Source organism: Pristis pectinata, chromosome 3 (assembly GCF_009764475.1).
Source record: "Pristis pectinata isolate sPriPec2 chromosome 3, sPriPec2.1.pri, whole genome shotgun sequence".
Lineage (NCBI taxonomy): Eukaryota > Metazoa > Chordata > Chondrichthyes > Rhinopristiformes > Pristidae > Pristis > Pristis pectinata.
The window spans coordinates 127,946,849-127,969,126 of NC_067407.1; the positions used below are offsets into that span (position 1 = coordinate 127,946,849).

The 22,278-nt window shown below is 43.7% G+C and overlaps 1 protein-coding gene across 6 annotated transcripts in view; it reads left to right on the plus strand.

Moving 5' to 3' along the window:
• rasgrp3 (RAS guanyl releasing protein 3 (calcium and DAG-regulated)) overlaps positions 1 to 22,278 on the plus strand; it is a 98,472-nt gene that overhangs the window by 26,076 nt on the left and 50,118 nt on the right. For all 6 annotated transcript variants that reach the window (XR_007956024.1, XM_052012420.1, XM_052012419.1 and 3 more), the window contains exons 2-3: positions 2,165 to 2,356; positions 20,219 to 20,321. Coding sequence is in view for 5 of the 6 variants with exons in the window: in XM_052012420.1 (XP_051868380.1) it covers positions 2,287 to 2,356; positions 20,219 to 20,321 (173 nt within the window). In the remaining variant the exon portion in view is untranslated. The remainder of the gene's footprint in view (positions 1 to 2,164; positions 2,357 to 20,218; positions 20,322 to 22,278) is intronic.

The following is a 22,278-nucleotide window of genomic DNA, read 5'->3' on the forward strand; positions in this document are numbered from 1 at the left end:
TACAGGGGGATCTTGATCAGTTAGGGAAGTGGGCCGAGGAGTGGCAAATGGATTTCAATACAGGTAAGTGTGAGGTGATGCATTTTGGAAAGTCAAGCCAGCATAAGATTTATTCTATGAATGGTAGGACACCATGGAGTGTGATAGAACAGAGGGACCTAGGAGTACAAGTGCATAGTTCACTGAAAGCAGTGTCACAGGTAGACAGGGTGATGAAAAAGGCGTTTAGCTCACTAGCATTTATCAGTCAGGGCACTGACTACAGAAGTTGGGATGTTATGTTGCAGTTGTATAAGTCATTGGTGAGGCTGCACTTGGAGTACTGTATACAGTTTTGGTCACCCTGTTATAGGAAAGATGCAGTTAAACTAGAAAGAGTGCAGAAAAGATTTGAGGATGCTGCCTGGACTAGAGGGCCTGAATTTTAGGGAGAGGTTGGCCATGCTAGGTCTTTATTTCTTGGAGCGTAGGAGAATGAGGGGTGACCTTATAGAAGTTTATAAAATCATGAGGGGCATAGATAAAGTGGACAGTGGTGGTCTTTTCCCTTGGGTAGGGGAGTCCAAAACTAGGGGGCATAGACTGAGGGTCAGAGGGGCAAGATTTAAAAGGGACAGGGGCAACTTTTTCATGCAGAGTGTGGTGAGTATATGGAACGAGCTGTCAGAGGAAGTGGTTGAGGCAGGTACAATGGTATCATTTAAGAAGCACTTGGATATGTACATGCAGGGGTGGGGCTTAGAGGGATTTGGGCCGAATGCAGGAAACTGGGACTAGATGGGTGGGCACCGTGGTCAGCATGGACTGGTTGGAATGAAGGGCCTGTTTCCGTGCTGTGTTGCTCTGTGACTCCAGCATTTTCCCCTGCAACTGTCCCTTCACTACCTCCCTCACCACCATCCAGAGACGTCAATAGCCCTTCCAAGTGAGGCAGAGGTTTACCTGGACCTCCTCCAACCTGGTCTACTGCATTTGGTTCTCACGATGTAGCCGCCTCCACGTTGGAGAAACTGAGCATAGACTAGGTGACCGTTCTGTGGAGCACCTGTGCTCTGTCTACAATGGCCATCTCAACCTTCCGGTTGCATGTCATTTTAACTCTCCTTCCCACTCCCACACCGACCTGTATGTCCTCAGCCTTTTCCATTGCTACGAACAGGCCAAATACCAATTGGAAGAACATCTCATGTTCCCCTTGGGTAGCTGCCAACACAATGGTATGACCATTGAATTTTCCAATATCAAGTAACGCACACCCCTGGCGCTCTCAACCCACACACACTCATCTATCCACCTAGTTTTCTTCTCCCGTTGTTCACCTTTCCCATCCCCTCCCCTTCTTCCCCTGCCTCATGCGGTTTCATCTGCCCATCATCCCCTCTCCATCCGGTTCCACCTATCACCTACTAATTCTGTCCCACCTCTTCCTCCTATTACTGTATACTGTCTATCTTTCCTCTGGCCTCTCAGACCTAATGGGGGGGGGGGGGGTGGTCTCAGCCCGAAATGTCAACTTGCACCTTTTTGCCGCCGTAGATGTTGTTTAACATGTTGACTTCTTCCAGCATTCTGCTTTTTGTTTCATGAGCTCTTTCTAAAAAAAAAGTCTAACCACTCGACTTCTGGGTAAAATGTGCAGCTTCCAGGAGCAGGGGCTGGGATGCCATTTATTGTCATGTACCTTGGACTGCTGAATGTAGCCTTTTGCTGTCAATTTCTATCTGTAAAACTTTCTATAAGGTGGTGCTAATCTTACAGTCTGCATGGACTTCTCAGCTAGATGTGTTGTCTTTGTGCCAATTTTATCATCATTTTGTTCCCATACCCTTGTCTGTCGGAATATACTTGAAGACTATAAGGCTATGGACAAAAAAAAGTTGGAAGACAGGAATAAGCTGGATAACTCCTTGTCATCCGGTATGGATGTGGTGAACCGCGTAACCCCCTTCCGTGCCTCGTGAATGGGAGAGGAGTTAAAGGGAATCTCCTGCACTCATCCTTGAATTGCTGCTTAACAATTCTAAACTGGGAAAGTTAAGGAGGTTCAAAGTACAAACACAAGTAACCAAAGATGTTTTACCTTTAAAAGTAGGAACTTGAAATAGAGAATTTATATGTTGTTTCACCAAAACGACATTTTAAACTTTTCACTCTCTTTTCTCAGTTGGTTACTAGGTGGTTCTGATAGAAGTCCTCTCCTGAGTGCCAATGAGACCTGTTTGCAAGTTGAGATGCTGCTCTGGAAAGCGCAAATGACCCACGTTCTTTGATACCCTCAGAAGGATCATGGGATCGATTAACATTGGAAAGGCTGCGACATTGAATGAACTGTTACATGCCAGCATTGACACAATCGGTAAGTGTGCTGAATGGGGAGGTGTTCCTTGCCCATAACAGGTAAGATGTAAGTGGATTGTTATTTACTGAAAAGGTCTAATTTTGAAATGCAATGTTAAGAAAAGCACGTCTTTGGCAAATGCCTATGTTTTCCTGGCCAGTCATATCCTGTTAGATCCTGACCTCTTAAATCTGTTGTGTGTATTATTCCAAGTGCTCACTTTACTCTAAGTGACCAGGTGCAAAAGTATAAAAGCTGCGTAAGTAATCACCTCAATGTGTGCGCCATGCTGACAGTGGAACAATCCCGAAAACCCTTCTGTTAGCTGTCAGTAATGCTAACTCGTACAGAGGCAGTTAACTGGGAGAGGGAGAAACCAAAGGAGGTGGTGACTTGTTAGAGTGGGAACTTTCTAATGGCAAAATTAGTTATAGGAAACAACTCCTCTTGACTTCTAAACATTTGCCTATCTTGCAAGACTTTATTTTCGTACTTTTTCAAACTTAACCCATGCATACATAACTCACCTGAAAGTGCATCAGGTAATAGTGCAGTTAAGGGAATACTACATATCCCAAAGACATGCAGGCAGATTAATTGACTACTGTAAATTATTTCTTGGTGTGGGTAAGTGGCAAAAGAATCAAAGGGGAGTTGAAGGACTTGTGAAACAGAATAAATTGCGGGCATACAGAAAAATAAGGAGGGGAGATTGGGGATAATGGGATAGATCTCCGAGAGTAGACATGGACTTGATAGGTTGTATGGCTTCCTTCTGCATCTTAGTGAGTAAGTACAATACTTGGCATTTTATCCTCACCCTAAATTAAAGAAAAGTTTCCATCTAATATTTGGAGGGATAATTTTGCCTGTTTCTCAACTATAATGTGAACACTTCACTTGGTGTTGCAGCATAATGTCCATGTTATTGCATAAGTACTCCAGATGGTGCCCATGTTATAGGATCAGTTATCCAGATGTTGGCCTTGTTATTGTATCTGTAATGCATATGTCATTTATTTTATAGTTGCTGTTATAGGATCAGTAATCTATATGTTGCCCATATTATTGAATTAGTATAGATGGTGGTTGTTATAGGATCTGTAATTCAGATGTTGCCTGTGTAATCGGATCAGTAATCCAGATGGTGCCCATGTTATTGTATCAGTAATCCAGATGGTGCCTATATTATTGGTTCAGCGATCCAGATGTTGCTAGTGTTATAGGATCAGTAATATGGATGGTGGCTGTTTTAGGATCAGTAATCCAGGGGAATTAAAATTCAATTGATTAAATAATCTGGAATAAAAAGCTACTGTCCTTCATGGTCATTAATAGCCAATTCCATCTCCTAATTCTTATGGCCTTGTGTCCCTGCATTTGTTTGGAATCACACACAGGTTGAATAAAGACGACAGATATTTTTCAAGACCTTTTCGTAAGTCTGGCTGGTTCTTATGACAATCCATAATTGCACAGTCATTGGCCATTTGAACATGCTCCATTATTCACCTGGCAAATTTTCTACCCCAGCACTATTTTCCACCACTATTCCCATATCCCTCAATTCCCTTAATATCCAGAAATCTATTGATATTTTTTTTGAATGCATTCGAAGACTAAGCCTTCACAGTCTTCTTGGGTATTCCAAAGATTCATCATCCTCACTCCGAAGACATTTCTCCCCATCACAGTCCTAAGTGGCCTATCCTTTATTCTGGCCTGGTTGTAAACTCCTCAGCCAGCAGAAACATCCTTCCTGTATCCAACCTGCCAACCCTGTAAGAATTTTTAAGTTTTAATGAGATGGTCTTCTCATTTTTGCTAGAATCTAGAGAATGCAGGCTTAGCCTAAATCTCTCCTCAAACAGTAAACCTGCTTTCTCTGGAAATATTCTTGTGAATCTTTGCTGCACTCCCTCTATTGAAAGTATATCCTTTTTTTAGGTAAGAAGACCAAAACCATACACATTACTCCAGGTTGGGTCTTATCAAGATGTATACAATTGCAGTAAGACACCTTTACTCTTGTTCCCAAATCCTCTTGTGATACAAACCACATACCCTTTATCTTCCTAATGGCTTGGCTCTTAAATTCTCTCTGATCTAGGTTAGCATGCCATTCACTCAGAGGTAATAAGGGCTGAGCAATAAATGACAACTCAGGCAAAGAGATTCTCGTATTAAAGCACAAGGAAAGGGCGAGATGGCCAATGATTTTCTACCTCATGCCCAACGATACATTTTGCATTGCGCAACTTTTTGTCAACTGTGGTGGCCAATTGGGTACTCGTGAGACAAACTAACTTTCTTAGAGAGACACAAGAGACTGCAGATGCCGGAATCTGGAGCAACAAACGATCTGCTGAAGGAACTCAGTGGGTCGAGCAGCATCTGTGGGGGGGAAAGGATTTGTTGACGTTTTGGGTTGCAGGGTTTCAACCAGAAACGTCGACAAAACCTTTCCTCCCACAGATGTTGCTTGACCTCCTGAATTCCTCCAGAGTATTGTTTGTTTCTTAAAGAGGCCACTGGAAGCCTCTGGTGAAGAGGTAAACCTGCCTAGATTCCCTTCCCTTAACGCAGACACAGGAGGAGTAAAGCGCACCTTTCCCCAGAGCAATATTGCAGGCTGCTGGTCACCCTATCTTGCAAGACTTTATGTTCGTACTTTTTCAAACTTAACCCATGCATACATAACTCACCTGAAAGTGCATCAGGTAATAATGCAGTTAAGGGAATACTACATTGCATGTCACCCTGCCTACTTGTCTTTCCACCACCAATCCCAAGTCCCTGCTCCATCACTTTTGCTGCTTTTCTTTCTATAGACCTGAAGGGATCTAATCTTAGGTGAACAACCTGGACAACCAGGTTGCTTTTAAATGGCGAGTGATTGAAAAATATTGGTGGTCAGAGGGACATGGGTGTCCTGTACAGCAAGAAATTAGTTCTTGATTGTAAGAGGATTTGTGGACTTAGAGTAAAGATACCTTATTACAATTATATAGGGCCCTTATGAGAAACTACACCTGAAATACTGTGCGTAGGTCTGATCTTCCTACCTTGTGAAGAATATAGTTGTGATAGAGTGCATTGAAGGTTCACCAGATTTTTTCCTGGGATCTAGGGAATTGTACTATGAGGAGATATTAGGCAGAATGGGCTTATACATTCTTAAATTTAAAAGATTGAGAGGTGATCTTTTTGAAAGAGGCAAGATTATTTCAGGATTTGATGGGGAAATTAAAGGGCAAATTCTTCGCCCCAAGGGCAGTGAATTTTGGAATTCTCAATTGTTGAGTATATTCAAGAAGGAGAATCTTTTTGGATCAAAAAATATGGGATTGTTGCAGAAAAATGCCCCTGAGGTAAAAGATCAGCTACAAGCTTTTGGAATGGTGGAAGAGGTGTAAGGGGCAAATGGCCTTACCCTTCTATTTCTTATGCTCTTGTACTCTTAAGAGGCCTGATTAGTGTCTATAGCTTGCCCTAATTGAGATGAGAGCCAAGGCCAGCCTTAGGTCTTCATTGTAATTAAGACATTTTTGACCCATTCTTTGATTTGGCATTGGATCCCCATTAAACAACAATACCTCCTCCTTTTCCCTTGAGCACAACATTAAGTAGAATCCTATTTTGAGCCGAGCAAATATTTAACTCCCCTTCCGCTTCATTCCAAACATCTGGGAGTAGAGGCGTTTTAACTAATGCAGAGAAATTCTGGAAATTTTTTCCCCAGGAATGTGAAAAGTCTGTGCTCCAGATGCCAGGAAGGTAAAAACAGGAGAAATAAAATGTCTGCTACTCAACACCATTAGGGAAACACTCTGTTAGCTACTTACCATCCACAAATGTGGTCGAATCTTGGAAGTATCATTAAAAGTGTGTGGATTGTTGCTGCTGACATTATGGAGAACTGTTTGTGGGCTGTGATGTTACCAGTTTTAAAATAACTTTAACTAACGGGTACTAAGCTCATTGAGTCTAGACAGAGTACAGTTGTGGATGATCACAAAGAATGTCTGTTTGATTTTTGCACAGACAGAGAGACTTCAGTACAAACCAGTGGAGAAAATGACCCCATTGTTTAATATAGCTAATGAGAATGTATGCCATTTAGATCAGCGCTTCTCTGTTTCTTCTGAGCAATCACCATAGCATTACCAACCAAAGTGTTCATAGCCTTTCAACCCAGCCCTCATTTCCAGAGAGATGCTCTCATTCCAGAACAGTCGCCTGCATGTTTATATGTTTGTTGTACTTTCATTGCTTAGTTTTCATCTACTTATTTCTAACAAAATAAAGTAAAAAGAAATGTCTTTACAAACGTGTGATGGCCAAACAGCTTTATAAAACCAATGATGTGTTCTTGAAATGTTGTTGTGTATGGAATAAATCTGTGCACAGCAAGATCTCACAGGCAGCCATGCTTTGCACCTTGTGGTATAAGGATAGAATCACAGAATCACTATGGCCTTTATTATATTGCTGACTGTGGGAGCAGTCGTATTTCTTGCAATATTACAGTAACTTCTCTTCAACAAAGCACCATTGGTTGTACTGTGTCTTGGGGCATCCTTGAGCTTGTGAAAGGTGCTGGAGAATGAAAAGCTTGTAAGAGCTGACGTTCAGTGAACAAGAACACAAGGATCAGATTAGCTGGCCCCTCAAGCCTGCCCCGCCATTAGACATGATGATGGCTGATCTACCCCAGACCTCAGCACCTCTTCTGTGCTAGGTCCCCATAGTCCTCGATCCCTCTATCTTTCTTCTAAAAAAAAATCTACCTCCATTCTATATACTTCTAATGATCAAGCCTCCACATCTCTTTTGGGCAGAGAATTCCATAGATTCACCACCATCTACGAGAAAAAAAATTCTAATTACCTCAGTTTTAAATGATTGGTCCCTTATCTTGAATCTATCTCCCTTGCTTGAGATTCTCCCACTAGTGAAAATATCTCAACATCTACTCTGTTACATCCACTTAGGATCTTGCATGTTTCAAGAGCATCACCCCTCATTCTTCTCTAAAGGATACAGACCTAACCCATTTAGCTTCCATTGCTTCTCTTGACAGGACAATAGGTGAGAATGTTTGAGAAAATACTGGGGCAATGGTGCAATGTTGCCTGACCCCAGTTTGCACAGAGATTAGGTCTGCTGTGTACCCACTGGATAAGATGTCATGGCTTGCGTGTCATCGTGTAGTAGACGTAGGTTGGAGATGAATTCCCGAGGGTAACCAAATTTGAGAAGGTTTAACAAATAGACAAGTGTTCCAACCTTAGTCATCAAACTGCAGTGCGCAGATGATGCTCGCATATGCAGACATTTGGGGGCTGAACTCCAAACATCACTGACCGATGCTTACAAGAGTTATACACTAAACATCCATAAACAAGAAGTCCTTCACTAACCTCCCTCACTGTACAACACTATCATAACATGTTCAAAGCTGTTCATGGAGGGTGTTAAATACAATCTTGTTGAATGGCCAGGAAACACTATTCATTTGTGCTCTATTTAAAAACTTGACAAGGTAAAGTGACTGCAATGAGTGTGTGTGTGTGTGTGTGTGTGTGTGTGTGTGTGTGTGTGTGTGTACATGACCACACGTGTTTATGGATATGTATGCATGTATGAATGTATACATGGGTGCAGTGTATTTGTGTGTGCGTGCATGTGCACTTCTGTGTGTATGTGCATGCAGTTTTGTGTATTTACGTGTGTGTTTGTGTGTGTGCCCATGTGTATGGATAGGTACATCCTGACCTTGGGTCCTGTCTGTGTGGCTTGCTCATTCTCCCTTCGCCATTTGGGTTTCCTTCGGGCACACTGGTTTCCCCTCAAATCCTAAAGACTTGCTGATAGGCTAATTGGCCAGTGTAAATTGCCCCTTAGTGTAGGTAAGAGACAAAAAAATTGAAAGAAGTAGCTCAGAATGTGATGGAGATTAATTTGTAGAGATACGGGGGGATTTGGTGGGATTGATCTGCTGTGAGATGGGACAAGTGGTCTGCTTCTGTTTTGCAATAACCAAAGCTGTAGAAACTAAGGACTCAAGGTAGTAACACTGAAGGAATTACAAAGAGTGGGTGTGTGTGAGTGTGTGTGTGTGGGTGGGTGTGGGTGTGTGGGTGTGTGTGTGTGTGTGTGTGTGTGTGTGTGTGTGTGTGTCTCTTCATGCACTTCTGCATGTGCACGTGGATGTGGGCATGTATCTGCATATGCAGAGGAGTCTGTGCAAGCTTGTATGTGCATGTATATGTATGTAGATGTGTGATCATGTATACATGTTTGTTCGCCTGTGTGTTCCTATCTGTGTGTATGTGCATGCTTTTGTGTGATTTTGTGCACGTGTGTATGTGTCTATCTATGTAAGTGTGCTCACATAGGCGCTTGTGTGTGCATGGTTTTATTTGTACGTGCATGCCTCCAAGAAAGCTTCCATTTAAAAATTATCACCGGCTTCAATTTTCCAACCCTCTCCATCTTCTCATCCCTCTGTTTGCAGCCCTGCACACCTATGAAGTTTCTGTGCTTTTGTAGTTCTGCTCTCAGCACACCCTCTATTTTAAACACTCGCTATGGGCAACTGCTCCTTCAGCTGCTGAGTCCCTGAGTTCTGGAGTTCCCTCCCCAACATCCCCCACTCTGCTCCTCCTTTCAGATGCACTTAAACTCTCCCTCTTTGACCAAACTTTTGGTCACCTGCTCTAATACTTCCTTTGAAAATACATAGTTTGGTGGTTCTCCTGCATTTAAAAAGTACCTTTCTATCCATGTGATGTTATATCGCATTGAAGACACTATATATACAGACATGATTTAAGGATACTTCTGCATGCTGGAAAGACTTGTCTGCCAATAGTTGAGTCCAAGGCTCACTGAGTTAGTAATTTGGCTCCTGGCAAAGTACATGACAGCTGCTGTTTTATGTGACAGCAAATGTGCAGCTGTGCTCTATATAAGGGTCTCAGTTGGCAATCTCTTTGCATCTGGAACCCTCCAGAAACCTCAGCGGAGATCGGCAAGAATCAGTATGCTCACTCTCCTGGTGACATTAGCCATCTATTTATTTTTTGCTCTTTCCCCCTTCCCTCCCCCCTTTCACCCCTCCACCACCCCTTCTTCTGCTGGGGTTAGGATCCACGGAGACTGGTCGACCCCTGTGCCCTCTGATGGCATGCTTCCAGTAGCCAGGAAAGGGGAGTGATGTCGGTCCTTTTGGTGACCGAGGGCTGTCTTGTGGCACATTGGCACTGAATTTCAGGCTGGTACAGAATGGGCAGCTCGAAGCAATTGTGGCAGTTTTAGCCCTGCTAACCCAACGTTGGTTTATTGGAAAAGACTCCAATTCTCAGGAGGGGCTCTGTCAGCTTCCTTCCGCTTTCCCAGTTGATTGGGCTTTACGGCCAGTAATGATGCCCTTATCACTACCGTCAGAAATGGTTGCAGCACAGAATCAGTATGGATCTCCTGGGCTAAATAACTTAGTTGCACTCCAGAGGACGCTTGGTCTAAAGGGGCAACTTTAAATGGTTTACTTTTCTTTCCATGTACCTTCCATGCATGCATTCAGGCGTGTGAACATTCAGCCTCAGTGCATTTGATGACCCAAAGTATCTTGCCGGAGTTCACCACAAAATCACCCTTCAGCTTTCGCCACCATTTCCAACAGAATAAGTGGAATTGGAGCCAGGGCTTTGCTTGTTCCTTCCTCTTCATGCAAGTGTAGTGAAGCTCTTAGAGCACTTAAACCTTTATAAACTGAGTTCAGTAGATGGTAGCTATTCATAAGCCGATCACTGCAGTAAAATCTAACCCAGGCAGGTTAGTGTCGACCTTTGTGAATGAGGGAGTGATAGCATCAATGAGTTGATCAATGTATTTATGAAAAGTACCGGTGTTAAGTTCAACCTTCAGTTGAAGCCTTCACATCCGATCATAAAGGAAGCATACACAGGCCACAAGGGCATCCAATTAATATACAGAAGTATTCGTGCGTGAAAATGGTTTTGTACATAAATGGGCTCAGTCATTGATGAGGTCATTTCCAAGGACATTACATTGCTGAGTGGTGTCATTAAATGGCTGCTGTTAGAAGGGAATTGCTTCCAGTGTGAGGAAATAGGAAATACTGATCCTGACATAATCAGGTCAACGTGCTTTCTGATTCTTTTTATCTACTTTCAGTGATTAACCCTCTCGGAGAAGAATGACGAGTGTTTCTGAGTGTGCCCACGAGGTGTGTGATTGTGTGTGTGCATGCATAGTGTGCGTGCGTGTGTGCATGCGTGATGTGTGTGCACGTGCGCTTCTAGGGGACAGGGTGGTGTTGGGGATGTGCGTGTAGTTTGAGAGGTGCTGCAGGATCTGGAGCAAAAAAGATAAACTGCTGGAGGAACTCATCAGGTCAAACGGAGGCAAAGGAATGGATGATGTTTTGCAGAGCACCTGTGCTCTGTCCACAACGGCCATCTTAAACTTCTGGGCTGCATGTCATTTCATCTCCCCTTCCCATTCCCACACCGACCTGTCCGTCCTCAGTATTCTCCACTGCAACCCTTAGGTCAAATGCAAACTAGAAGAACAACACCTCTTATTCCACCTTGGTAGCTTACACCCCAGTGGTAAGAACATTGAATTTTCCAATTTCAGGTAACCCACACCTTCTGTGCTCCTTTCCCACTCCCACCAGTTGACACAGGTTTGCTCTCCTTGTGTTCACCTTCTCCATCTGTCCCCTCCTCATTACCCTTCCCCAACTGGTCCCATCTGCCCATCACCCACATACCCATCCACCTGGGTTTCTTCTCCCGTGGTTCACCCTTCCAATCCCCTGCTCCTCCAGGCTTCATCTGTCCATCATCCCTCCTTCATCAGGTTCCACCTATCACCTACCAGCCTCTGTCTCAGCCCTCCCTCTCACTTTTATATACTGGCTCTCTTCACTCTACACTCTCAGTCCTGATGCAGGGTCTTCATCTGACATGTCAACCATCCCTTGGCCTCTGCAGATGGTGCTTCACCTGTTGAGTTCCTCCAGAAGTTTATTTTTAGAACAAGACCAAAAGAAATAGGAGCAGGAGTAGGCCATCTGGCCTGTCGAGCCTGCTTCGCATTCAATAAGATTATGGCTGATCTGGCCATGGACTCAGGTCCACCTACTTGCCTTTTCCCCATAAACCTTAATTCCCCTACTATGCAAAAATCTATCCAACTGTGTCTTAAATATATTTAATGAGGTAGCCTCCACTGCTCCCCTGGGCAGAGGATTCTACAGATTCACTACTCTCTGGGAAAAGCAGTTTCTCCTCATCTCCATCCTACTCCCCTGAATCTTGAGGCCATGTCCCCTAGTTCTAATCTCACCTACCAGTGGAAACAACTTTCCTACCTCTATCTTATCTATCCCTTTCATAACTTCATATGTTTCTATAAGATTGCCTCTCATTCTTCTGAATTCCAGTGAGTATAGTCCCTGGCGACCCAATCTCTCCTCATAGGCTAACCCCCTCATCTCCGGAATCAACCTGGTGAACCTCCTCTGCACTGCCTCCAAAGCCAGTGTATCTTTCCTCAAGCAAGAAGACCAGAACTGCACACAGTACTCCAGGTGCTGCCTCACCAGTACCTTGTACAGTTGCAGCATAACCTCCCTGCTCTTAAATTCAATCCCTCTAGCAATGAAGGCCAACACTCCAGTGACCAGGTCTCTGGCACTGAGCTTGGTTGTGTGGCGCAGAAGGGAAGAGGGGAGAAGAGGAGAGCGGTATTGATAGGGAATTCAATAGTATAGGGGGCAGACAGGAGATTCTGTGGATGTGAAAGAGACTCCCGGATGGTATGTTACCTTCCAGGTGCCAGAGTCAGGGAAGTCTTGGATCATGTCCACAGCACTCTGAGGGGGGAGGGTGAACAGCCAGAGGTCGTGGTACATATTGGTACCAATGACATAGGTAGGAAAAGAGATGAGGTCCTGAAGAGGGAATATAGGGAGTTAGGTAGGAAGCTGAAAAGCAGGACCTCAAGGGTAGTAATTTCTGGATAGCTGACTGTGCCACACGCCAGTGAGGGTAAGAATAGGATGATTTGGCAAATGACTGCATGGCTGAGAAATTGTTTCAGAGGGCAGGGTTTCAGATCTGTGGATCATTGGGATCTCTTCTAGGGAAGGTACGACCAGTACAAAAGGGACAGGTTACACCTGAACTGGAGGGGGACCATTATTCTTGCGGCAGGTTTGCTAGAGCTATTGGGGAGGGTTTAAACTAGTTTGGCAGGAGGATGGGAACCTGAATGATAGGTCACAGGTTAGTGCATTTAGTGTACAAGCAGATGCAGAGTGTAGAAAGACAGTGAGGAAGGATAGACAACTGAAAGAGCAAAATGGCAGTCACTTTGATAGGCTGAAGTGTGTCTACTTTAATGCAAGAAGTATCAGGAACAAGGTTGATGAACTTAAAGCATGGGTAAGTACATGGAACTATGACGTTGTGGCCATTACAGAGTCTTGGCTGTCACAGGAGCAGGAATGGCTGCTGGATATTCTGGGGTTTGGATGTTTCAAAAGGGACAGGGACGGAGGTAAAAGAGGTGGGGGAGTGGCTTTGCTGATCAGGGACAGTATCACAGCTCTAGAAAGGGAGGTTATCCTGGAGGGATCATCCACTGAGTCAGTGTGGGTGGAAGTCGGAAACAGGAAGGGAGCAGTCACTCTATTGGGAGTATTCTACAGACCCTCCAATAGCAGCAGAGACACTGAGGAGCAGATCAAGAGGCAGATTTTGGAGAGATGCAAAAATAAAGGGTTGTTGTCATGGGTGATTTCAACTTCTCTAATGTTGATTGGCACCTCCTTAGTGTAAAGGGGATAGATGGGTCAGAGTTTATTAGGTATGTCCAGGAAGGATTTCTGACACAGTATGTGGAACGGCCGACTGGCAGGCAGAGGCCATACTGGACCTGGTACTAGTCAATGAGCCTGATCAGGTTTCAGATCTCTTGGTGGGAGAGCATTGTGGAGACAGTGACCATAATTCCTTGACTTTACCATAGGACTTGGAGAGAGATAGAGCAGACGGATATGGGAAAGTATTTAATTGGGGGAGGCAGAATTAGGCTGCTATTCTGCAGGACTTGGGAGCGTAAATTGGGAACAGATGTTCTTGGGGAAGTGCACCAATGGAAACGTAGAGGTTGTTTAGGGAGATACTTGCATGGGTTCTGGATAGGTTTGTCCCATTGAGACAGGGTAAGAATGGTAGAGTGAAGGAACCGTGGTTGACAAGAGACGTAGAATATCTTGTCAAGAGGAAGACAGAAAGTTGCCTAAAGTTTAGAAAGCAAAGATTAGACAGGGCTCTGGAGAGTTACAAAGTAGCCAGGAGGGAGCTTAAGAATGGACTTAGGAGAGCTAGAAGGGGGCATGAGAAGGCCTTGGCGAGTAGGATTAAGGAAAACTCCAAGGCGTTCTGCACATATGTGAAGAACTGGAGGATGACTAGAGTGAGGGTAGGCCCGATCAGGAATAAAAGAGGAAACATGTGCCTGGAGTTGAAAGAGGTAGGGGAGGTCCTAAATGAATACTTTGCTTCAGTATTCACCAGTGAGAGAGACCTTGACATTTGTGAGGATAGTGTACGACAGGCTGATACGCTAGGGCATGTCGATGTGAGGAAAGAGGATGTGCTGGAACTTTTGAAAAACATTAGGATAGATAAGTCACTGAAGCCGGATGGGATATATTCAAGGTTATTAGGGGAAGTGAGGGAAGAGATTGCTGCTCCTTTGGCGATGATCTTTGCATCCTCAGCAGCCACAGGAGCAGTGCCAGATGATTGGAGGGTGGCAAGTGTTGTTCCTTTGTTTAAGAAAGGGAATAGGGACAACCCTAGGAATTATAGGTCAGTGAGTCTTACTTCAGTGGTGGGCAAATTACTGGAGAAGATTCTTAGAGACAGGGTTTATGGGCTGATTTGGAGAAACATAGGCTATGTAGATGGAGTATATTCTGCCTGGAGGTCAGTGACCAGTGGTGTTCTGCAGAGATCTGTTCTGGGACCCCTGCTCTTTGTGATTTTTATAAATGACTTGGATGAGGATGTAGAAGGGTGGGTTAGTAAGTTTGTAGATGACATGAATGTCGGTGGTGTTGTGGATAGTGTAGAAGTTTGCTGTAGGTTACAACAGGACATTGATAGGATGCAGAGCTGAGCTGAGAAGTGGCAGATGGAGTTCAACCTGGGAAAGTGTGAAGTGATGCACTTCGGGAGGTCAGATTTGAAGGCAAAATACAAGGTTAATGGCAGGACTCTTAGCAGTGTGGAGGAACAGAGGGATCTTGGAGTCCACATTCATAGATTCCTCAAGGTTGCCGCACAGGTTGAGAGGGTTGATAAGAAGGCGTACGGTGTGTTGGCTTTCATTAGTCGGGGTATTGAGTTCAAGAGCTGCGAGGTAATGTTGCAGCTCTATAGAACTCTGGTCAGACCACACTTGGAGTATTGTGTTCAGTTCCGGTTGCCTCATTATAGGAAAGATGTGAAAGCTTTAGAGAGGATACAGAGGAGATTTACCAGGATGCTGCCTGGATTGGAGAGCATATCTTATGAGGATAGGTTGAGTGAGCTAGGGCTTTTCTCTTTGGAGATAAGGAGGATGAGAGATAACTTGATAGAGGTGTACAAGATAATAAGAGGCATAGATCGAGTGGACAGTCAGAAACTTTTTCTCAGAGCGACAGTGGCTAACACAAGGGTGCATAATTTTAAAGTGATTGGAGGAAGGTATGGGGGCATGTCAGAGGTAAGTTTTTTTACACAGAGTGGTGGGTGCGTGGAACGCACTGCTGATAGAGGTAGTGGAGGCAGATACATTAGGGACATTTAAGAGACTCTTAGATAGACACATGAATGATAGAAGAATGGAGGGCTATATGAGAGGGAAGGGTTAGATTGATCTTAGAGTAGGATAAAATGGGGGGCACAACATTATGGGCCGAAGGGCCTGTACTGTGCTGTAATGTTCTATGTTCTAATTGAACTACAAGCATTACAGAATTTGGTCGCAATTATAATAATAACTCAATAACCCTGCTCATGCCTTCAGCTCAGTTACATTATGCTTTTACTTGAATGCAATGAAGTTCTTTAGTTCTTTACTGTCCCAGGTTCTTTACTTCATTTGTACAGAAAGCATGTAAACCAGCCTTTTCGAATCTGCTCAACACTTCTCCTGGATTCCTCGTGTTGGTTGCTGGCGACTCCTGTAACCAGGATACAGCCACCCTGGGAACACCCTGCAGGAACCCCTCTATGTTTTTGCAAGAGGTGGCAAGTGCAGATGAAACTTTGGATGGTAGATATTTTTTGGTTAATAAATCTTGAGTGTGTTGACAGACAAAAATGTCTTCGACTGATAGTCCAACGGTATCCATTGATGTGAATGACTGATAGCCTCTGACAAAAGTGCAAATAAGTGTTCCATTCTTAGAATGTGGCACCCTTCCAGGGACAAGATTTGCCTAATGGTCATCTTATAATCTTAAATTAAGTTTATTTCCATAAATCTCCACAAATCCTTGTGCTTTAACACTGACACAATGGATGCTGCCCATTCAGGCTACTTAACAGGTTCAATGATTTTCTCTCTGAGAAGCCTTTCAATTTCTGCCTCCAGTTTTGGCTTCATTGCAGAAGGCACTGACCTTGACTTGAGGAACCTTAGTGGAGCATTGGGATCGACATGATATTTGGCTTGGGTGCCCTTCAACCTTCCCAACCTTTCTTTGAAAACCTCTTCATGTCTCCCGAGCACCTTCTGTAATGATGAGCCCCTTCCATCTTAATGTGATGAATGTTCCTCCAAACCAGGGAATTTCTTTCTACCAGCCTCTTCTCAGCACGTTTGGTCTGGATTTTGAAATAATGACTAGTGGTTAGGTTTTCTCCCGCCTTTGGTATTTCACTGGCAATGTCAGTAACTCTATCCACTTCAATGCTTTCACCTGTATGGGTTTTCAGATTTGGCTGTGCCTTTGTAAGTTCAGGTGTAGTGTTTTCTGGCCAGCCAGTTGCATATCCCGTCTGGTTCATCAGTGTCAAGTTCAAATGTCATGTCTCTGTCACTCACTTTCATGACAATGATCAGTACTCTTTTTGTTTAGTCATCGTCTTTTTCATTACACTTTGTGAACGCTTCCTCTGTATTGCAGCCCTTACTTGCTTCTTTTACATGGCAAGAATGGTGGAAATTTTGCGCACCTTCCTTTAATGTTTTACTTTCATTTTATTTAGTCAATGCTTATGCCTACAAGCTCTGCAATGTGGCCTTTTAAAACATATGCGGGGACACTTTTCTTGTCTGAACCAGCATTCAGATAACACTTGTTTCCTCCCACAATCTTTGTCACCTTTGAAAATGATCTTCAGTTTGCTTGAGAACAGTATGCTTTGCCGCCTTTCCTCCGTGCACAGTGTTATACGGAACAGCCGGAATCATGTGCAACTCCTCCTTGTCTTCATTTGCCAGTTCCATTACTTGGATAATTTCAGTATTCCTCAGAGGTCAGATTCATCTCTGAATCCAGTCATTACTGATTCAGCACACGAATCTGTCCCTTAGAGGGAGGGTGTCGTCAAAATTATTCTTGCAATAACTTCCTCAACTTGGCGAAGAATTGCGACAGGATCTTGCAATATTCCTTCTATGTCTGGGTTTGAGACAAATGCTGCAAGCAAACTCTTTGACCCTATGACTCTGATCTATATCCTGCTGTAACCTTAGACAACCTTCTGCAATATGCAGAATGCCAGTAATTTTCATGTCAACCTCAAATTTGCTGATGTCTTTCAGGGAAATGAATCTACCGACCTGGTCAAGCCTGGTCTACATATGACTTCAGGGTCAATGTAGTTATCTACTAACTGCCCTCTGAAATGGATCAGCAAACCATTCAGTTCACGGGCAGTTTGGAGGCAAAAAGTGTTTATGAAATATCCTACATTCATGTGCAAGTCATTAAATATATAACAAATGGCAAAGGCCAGCCCCAATCTCTGCCATACACCATTGGTCAAAGACTTCCAATCAGAAAGCCATCCTTCCAACACCATCCTCTGCCTCCTCAAAAAACTCAATCAACTCAGGGAGATGGCATTTTCCCCCTCCCAAAGGCATGTTGGCTATCCCTGATCAGCCCCTGCCTTTCCATGTGCACGTAAATCCTATCCCTTAGAAATTTCTCCTATCATTTCCCTACCACTGACATATGGCTCAGCAGCCTATAGTTACCTGGCTTATCCTTGCTGTCCTTCTTAAATAAAGGAACAACATTAGCTATCCTCCAGTCATCTGGTGTCTTGCTTGTGGCTGACAAAGGTGTGAAAATCCTGGTCAGCGCCTCAACAATCCCTTCTTTCTCTTCCCATAAAATTCTGGGATAGATCTCATCCAGACTTGGGGATTGATAAACCTTTATGCTTCCCATAAATCTCCTTGTTCTAACTAATGACATTCTCCGGATTACCCATGTACCCCTCCCTGAATTCACTATCTGCTATGTCTTCCTTCTTGCTGAATTCAGACGAGAGGTATTCATTTAGGATTTTGCCCACATCCCTTGGCTCCATGCATAGATTACCCCTTTGGTCCCAAAAGAGACCCACTCTTTTCCTAGCTACCCTCTTGCTCATGATATACATATTTACGGAATGACTTAGGATTTTCCTTAATCTTGCCAAGGATATTTCATGAACTCTTTTTGCCTCCAAACTGCACTTGAACTGAATGGTTTGCTGATCTATTTCAGAGAGCAGTTAGGAGTCAACTACATTGATTCTGGAGTCAAATGTAGACCAGGCTTGACCAGGTCGGTAGATTCATTTCCCTGAAAGCCATTAGTGAAGTAGATGGATTTTTATGACAATTCAGTTTCCCCCCTTAATGTCCCATTATTAACTGAATTTAAATTTCATCACTGCCATGGTGAAATTTGAACTTGGGTACTCTGGATTGTTAGTCTAACTACCTGGATTTCAGGTGGGGCAGTGTAACTGCTGCAGCACCATTGTACCTCATGGTTACATGGAGTGACTAGTAATGCAGAGGCTTGGAGCAATGAGTTTAAATTCTGCCACAGCAGCTAAAGTGTTTGGTATTGGTATGAGTTTATTATTGTCACTTGTACCAAGATACAGTGGAAAAACTTTTCTTGCATACCATTCATACAGGTCAATCAATTACAGAGTGCATTGAGGTAGTACAGGGTAAAAACAATGACAGAATACAGAGTGAAGTGTCACAGCTACAGGGAAGTGCATTGCAGGTAGACAATAAGGTGCAAGGTCATAACAAGATAGATTGTGAGGTCAAGAGTCCATCTTATCGTATAAGGAAACCGTTCGATAGTCTTATAACAGCAGGATAGAAGCCGCCCTTGAGCCTGGTGGTATGTGCCCTCAGGCTCCTGTATCTTTTGCCTGATGGGAGAGGGGAGAAGAGAGAATGACCCAAGTGGGTGGTTCTTTGACTATGCTGGCTGCTTTACCGAGGCAGTGAGAAGTATAGACAGAGTCCATGGAGGGGAGACTGGTTTCCATGATTTGCTGAGCTGTGTCCACAACTCTCTGCAGTTTCTTGTGGTCCTGGGCAGAGCAGTTGCCATACCAAGTCATGATGCATCCAGATAGGATGCTTTCTATGGTGCATCGATAAAAGTTGGTGAGTGTCAAAGGGGACATGCCAAATTTCTTTAGCCTCCTGAGGAAGTAGAGGTGCCGGTGAGTGTTCTCGGCCATGGCGTCTACGTGGTTAGACCAGGACAGGCTGTTGGTGATGTTCATTCCTAGGAATTTGAAACTCTGAACCTCAGTACCGTTGATGTAGACAGGAACATGTGCACTGCCCCCCTTCCTGAAGTCAATGACCAGCTCTTTTGTTTTGCCTTTGTTTTTCTGTTATTAAAATGTAGTCTTTGTAATTGAGACTTTGAAATTACTGGATTACTTTAAAATCCATCTTGCTCACTAACATTATTAGGAGAAGGTAATCTGCCAATCTTACCTGGTCTGACCTATAAGGACAACACTGTGGTCCAGCTAGTAGAAACGCAGCTTCTCAGCTCCAGAGACCCAGGTTCAGTCCTGACCTTGACTGTCTGTGTGGAGATTGTACGTTCTCCCTGTGACCGTGTAGCTTCCTCTGGGTTCTTAGGTTTCCTCCCATGTACTGAAGATCTACAATTCACATCCCAAAGATGAGCGGGTTGTTAGGTTAATTGGCAGCTGTGAATTGCCCCTCATATCTAGGTGATTGGTGGAATCTGGAAGGAGTTTATGAGAATGTGGGAAGAATTTAAAACAAAATGTGGATTAATGGAGGATTTGTGTAAATGGGTCATTAATGGTCAGCATGGACTCGGTGGACCGAAAACCCTGTTTCCATGCTGTGTCTCTGCGACTCCATGAACCGCCCTCGTACATCGCCTGGCGGTACTGGGAGTGGTTCAGGAAGATCTAAGAAGGAGTCAGATGGTGGGAGTGGAGGGGTGTTATTCAGATTGAAGGTCCGTGACCAGCAGTGTGCCACAGGGATTGGTGCTGCGTCCACTGTTGTTTGGCGTCAAAATTAACAAGTTGGATGACCATGTTGTTAACATGGGATGTAAGTTTGTGGATGACATCGATGTTGGTGGTGTAGTGGACAGTGAAGAAGGTTGTTTAAGATTACAACAGGATCTAGGGGAAGTGGGCCTTGTCAGTGGTGCCTACATTTGAGATGGGAACAAAATACCCTAAAGGTAGCACATTTTGCTTGTGTTGACTTTACATCTCCGTGTTCTAATCTCCAATCTGTGCTTATTTTTTTCAGATAATGAAGGAGAGTTGAGTAACAGCCAAGTGCCGAGGATGGTGCTCCTCATGCATCGATGGTACCTCCCATCCACTGAATTGGCAGGAAAGCTTCTACTGATATATCCTTCCAAACTTTTTCTCAGCTGCACTTCAGTTATGATCATATTGAAAAGCCATTGGTTGTGTCACTGCAGTTTGGTCCCTTGCACAATCACACCCGATCTTACTACCTTTGAACATGCACTGGCACAGCAGCAGAATAAGCCTTAGGAAACCAGAACTGTTTGTGAACACAGATTGGAATTGAACCTCTGCAAGGATTTCAGCACTGGGGAAAAAAATGATTTTTGGCCAAACATGTTAGACTCACCTCTGCATCTTGATATCGGTGGAACTGATTGTGTGGTAGTGAGTACAACCAATGGCTGATACTATTGCACAAGTTTCAGATGAGCAAACGAGGAGGAATTTCTTCCAAAAGGGTTGCACTGTTAATGAACACAACAATAATCAAATAGGGATTAACTGATCGGAAGCAAAATCTACGGGGATTGCAGTGCATCTGAAATAAATCAGGACATGTTGGAAATGCTGAGCGTGACATTCAGTGTTCAGAATGCGATAAATGTGAGAGTTAACATTTCAGAGTGAAGTCCTTTCATCAGAATTAGAAAAAGTGAGAGCAGAGGTTGCAGAGAACAGTTGAACGAGGGGTGGAGGGGGTTGGATCAGGGGCTCAGAGTGGAGGGCAGAGAGAACAGAGGGTTGGGCAGCTGGCCACAGAGTAAATAACAAAAGTGGTGATGGAGGTGGCTGAAAGAGGCAAGTGAATAACAAAAGGTGTGTCCGGGAGATTTGTAAATAGATGGCGGGAACCGAAACGTGAAGGTATAAGCAGAAGAAAAAACAATGAATGCTGAAGTGTGAGATAGAGGATGAAAATGGCTGATTGCCTGAAATTGTTGAATTCATTGCTGAGTCTGGAAAATTGTAAAGTGCCTTGTCAGAAGATATGGGTCCATTCCGAGGTTACGCTGAGCTTTATTGGAATTGTGGTGCAGGTTGAAGATACAGAGGTCAGAGTGCGGTTGGGATGGAGAATTAATGTCACTGGGTCTGGGGTTACGGATGTTCTGCAAAACAGTCTTCTAATCTGCATTTGATTTCCCTGGTGTAGAAGACCATCAAAGGAAGGATATTATATTGACAGAATTAATCAATCCCATTTCCTATGACAGAATGTATGTTCCTATAATGTTTATTAAATGGCAGTTGTGTTTCTTTCAGAATCTTATTAGAATCAAACAAACATAAGAAACTGTGGTTAATTTTTACTCCCTATCTATTTCCATGTTTCTTCCTGTTGAATAAAAGTGTACAGAAAAGTTAGAGGAAACCATTTAACTATGTTTTGGAAGCTCTGAGAGTTACGGTTTACTAGTAAATTGACTTATTATTGTCACATGTACCGAGGTACAATGAAAAACTTTGTTTTGCATGCCATCCATAGAGATCATTTCATTACATCAGTGCATTGAGGCAGTACAAGGGAAAACAATAACAGAATGCAGAATATGGTCTTACAGTTACCGAGAAAGTACAGTGCAGGCAGGCAATAAATTGCAAGGCCATAACGAGGTAGATTGAGAGGTCAAGAGTCCATCTTGACATACTAGGAGACTGTTCAATCATTTTTTTAACAGCAGGATGGAAGCTGTCCTTGAGCCTGGTGGTACGTGCATTCAGGCTTTTGTATCTTCTGCCCGATGGGAGGGGGGGAAGAGAGAATATCCAGGGTGGGTGGGGTCTTTGATTATGTTGGCTGCTTTACCGAGGCAGCAAGAAGTGTAGACAGAGTCCATTGAGGGGAGACTGGTTTCTGTGATGTGCTGAGCTGCAAGTATATTTTTGCTTCAATCCTCTAATACAGCATAAATACATTCTGAATAGGAAGATTTAATTATCTACTGAGGCAGTAAAATGAGTGTGTGGGGTGTTTTGAATGATTGTTGTGGATTATCCTAACTAAGATTATATACCCTGGAATTAAAAGCAATTAAGATGAATTTTGCTCCC